General features: G+C 46.8%; 1 protein-coding gene across 1 annotated transcript; it reads left to right on the forward strand.

Moving 5' to 3' along the window:
* The first annotated feature begins 807 nt into the window (after nucleotides 1–807).
* LOC114187767 lies at nucleotides 808–1,563 on the forward strand. The gene has a single exon (XM_028076137.1). The coding sequence runs from the start codon at nucleotides 808–810 to the stop codon at nucleotides 1,561–1,563; it is 756 nt and encodes a 251-aa protein (XP_027931938.1).
* The last annotated feature ends 218 nt before the right edge of the window (nucleotides 1,564–1,781 follow it).

Here is a 1,781-nt window from a genome sequence, read left to right on the forward strand (position 1 = left end):
TAACCCCCTAAGGGTCCAATCCGCCAACACTAAAAGAAGATGCATCTAAACCAAGGAGTAGCCATCTCGAGAAGTTAGTGATTGGGGTAAGATATGATTTGTGCTCCCTGATATTTTGTTATTGTTTCCACAGAAACAATTGGCGCCCACCGTGGGGTCCGAGTTAGTATCTTACCATAGTAATCCGAGAACTTGCAAGGATGGTTTCCACACGTAGCAGAACTGGAATTTCAAAGGAACCTGAGGCAGGACCAAGCATGCCTGCAAGCAACAACCTGAATTTGGCCGCTATCCTGGAAGGGCAGGCCAAGATGCAACAAGAGCTCACTGACTTTAAGAAGCGCAATGTTGGTGAGATGGAGGCACTAAGACAGAAGAACTCGAGGCTGAGAAAGAAGATAAAAGCTAATCCCACCCAGAAGGGGAAAGGCAAGGAGGTTCAAGAGGACTCCAAAACCCTAGTACACCAAACTAGTGAGGAGGGAAGTGAATATAATCCTACCCCACACACTTTCACCACCACCCACCACACGTCCACCATATCTGCCCACCATGCAACCACCCACCACACGCCCACCCTCCCCGCAAACCACCCAACTACTCATCATCCACCCACCCCACATCATTACACCACAACCTTCCCCACCATCATCTGACACCCCATACTAGCGCATCCACACAAACGTTGCCATCCCTTTGTTGATGGCATCCCCACCACCCCTCTTCCCACCCAGTGGGAATCCTTCACGCTGGAACGATACGTCGGGTACAAAGACTCCAACGAGCACCTTAAAATGTATGTTACCCATGTTGCCTTATAGACAAGTGAAGATGCCATTATGTGCAAGGCTTTCCCCACCCCCTAAAAGGACTAGCCCTGGAATGGTTCTCCTCCTTGCCCCTTACTCCATCGATTATTTCGACACTCTCTCCCATCTCTTCGCCACCCATTTCGCAGGAAGCCACCCTCGCGAAGCCACACCTTTGTCCTTCCTCAACGTCAGACAGGAAAAAGACGAGATGCTAAGGGCCTTTATAGACCGCTTCAGAAAAGCTGCCCTCCGAATGCCAAACTTAACCCAGGAAATGATCTTACAATGCATGGCCCTCACACTTAAACCCAGCCCATTCACCGATAACATCTATCTCCGACCACCGGCCTCTATGCACGAACTCAAGTTGCGTGTCGCCGATTACATACGTATGGAGGAAATGAAAACCCTACGCACCAAATTCTGTACCGACTACACGCCCTCAGTTCCTAAAATCGACAAAACACCCTCAAGATCATACTCTAGGCCTAAAGAGCCTAGACCACCCCAATTTTCGAGATACGTCCCCCTAAGCGTTCCCTGGTCCCGCCTCCTAAACGAAGCCCTGCAAGCGGACCTTATCCCTCCACCCCGCAAAACCCTCAACCCACCCAACGCGGACATGACCAAATATTGCAAGTACCATCGCAACAATGGCCATACTACATACGAGTGTAAGGCGCTACAAGATACGATTGAAGAGTTGATACGCATTGGCCACCTGCGAAGATTCCTCAAATGCATTTTATGATAATATTTGAGTTAGCATTTAATCGAAAATGGGTCAAACAATGTAAACAATTCAAATAATATCATGAAATGCGCTTGAAACGTTAGATAAACTTAACAAAATCTGGTTAAAAGGACTAAATCCATACATTTCTAAAAATAAAAAACTAAATTGGTCAAAAGTTTCAAAGATGGATAAATTTCAAATTTCACTGAAATTTGGGAGACAAAAAGATATTT

This window comes from Vigna unguiculata, chromosome 6 (assembly GCF_004118075.2).
Source record: "Vigna unguiculata cultivar IT97K-499-35 chromosome 6, ASM411807v1, whole genome shotgun sequence".
Taxonomy (NCBI): domain Eukaryota; kingdom Viridiplantae; phylum Streptophyta; class Magnoliopsida; order Fabales; family Fabaceae; genus Vigna; species Vigna unguiculata.

Bases quoted from the DNA above. Each gene is read 5' to 3' on its own strand.
- LOC114187767 (XM_028076137.1), top strand. From the start codon at position 808: ATGTTGCCTTATAGACAAGTGAAGATGCCATTATGTGCAAGGCTTTCC.